The sequence below is a fragment of the Anneissia japonica genome, unplaced genomic scaffold, assembly GCF_011630105.1.
Source record: "Anneissia japonica isolate Jap-2015-1 unplaced genomic scaffold, ASM1163010v1 scaffold8606_len1789_cov113, whole genome shotgun sequence".
Lineage (NCBI taxonomy): Eukaryota > Metazoa > Echinodermata > Crinoidea > Comatulida > Comatulidae > Anneissia > Anneissia japonica.
In genome coordinates, this window is record NW_022707809.1 from 932 (window position 1) to 1,812 (window position 881).

At 37.6% G+C, this 881-nt stretch overlaps 1 protein-coding gene across 1 annotated transcript; it reads left to right on the plus strand.

Moving 5' to 3' along the window:
• Positions 1-231: 231 nt before the first annotated feature.
• Positions 232-816, plus strand: LOC117106449 (melatonin receptor type 1C-like; the record flags this gene model as incomplete). The annotated part of the gene is made up of 1 exon (XM_033247816.1): positions 232-816. A coding segment is annotated over exon 1 (585 nt), but the record flags the coding sequence as incomplete, so codon positions are not given.
• Between the last annotated feature and the right edge of the window lie 65 nt (positions 817-881).

The window sequence follows — 881 nt, forward strand, 5'->3', positions numbered from 1 at the left end:
GAATCCTTTCATTGGAAGTTCAATTAATTTTGATTCTTTTAAACGAGCAAATTGACAATTTCATTGATTGTGCTTCTTTTCACATTTGACTTTTCTCACTATTTCATAGGAATGGCCGACCACACAGATAAAAACGCCACTGACACGATTATGCGTTCATCAATATATGTTATTGCCGTCATCCAAATCATAATACTTGCCATCATGAGCTTGGTTGGAATTTTCGGAAATATGTTAACAATCATTGCGATTCTTTGTACAAATAAATTACAGATTACAGCAAACTATTTCTTAGTGAATCTGGCCATTTCCGACATTATTGTTTGTTTAATTGCCGAGCCGTTCTACATGCTGGCATTGTATCACCGCAAATGGCCGTTGTCCAAAGAATTCTGTGCTGCTGTAGGTGCTATATCAGCCATTTCTATGGGAGCTTCGGTCTTAAATCTCCTGGCAATATCACTAAACCGTTACATTTGTATAGTAAAGAACATGTACTATGCCAAACTATATAGCAATCGACGTACAGTGTTGTACTGTGTAGCCGTCTGGATTGCATCCTTAATCTCAGTATCACCAACGATTGCTGGCGTAGGTGAATTTGGATTCAACAAGTATTTTTTAGTTTGTGGATATGCAATGACAGAAGAAACATGGAAATGTCAGGTTGGTGAAATGGTTGTAAAGTTCATTGTTGCTATTTCAACTATTTTCTTCTGCTACTTTAAGATCCTAAAAGAAGTGTGCAAGAGTTCATGTCGTAGTAATAAACATAAAGGCAGCGACACCAGCCAGAGGAAGCTAAGCGGTAACGAAGTAAATACAAAAATGTTCCCAAAACTGCCGAAACAAGTTCACATGCTTAAACAGGCATGGGTAGA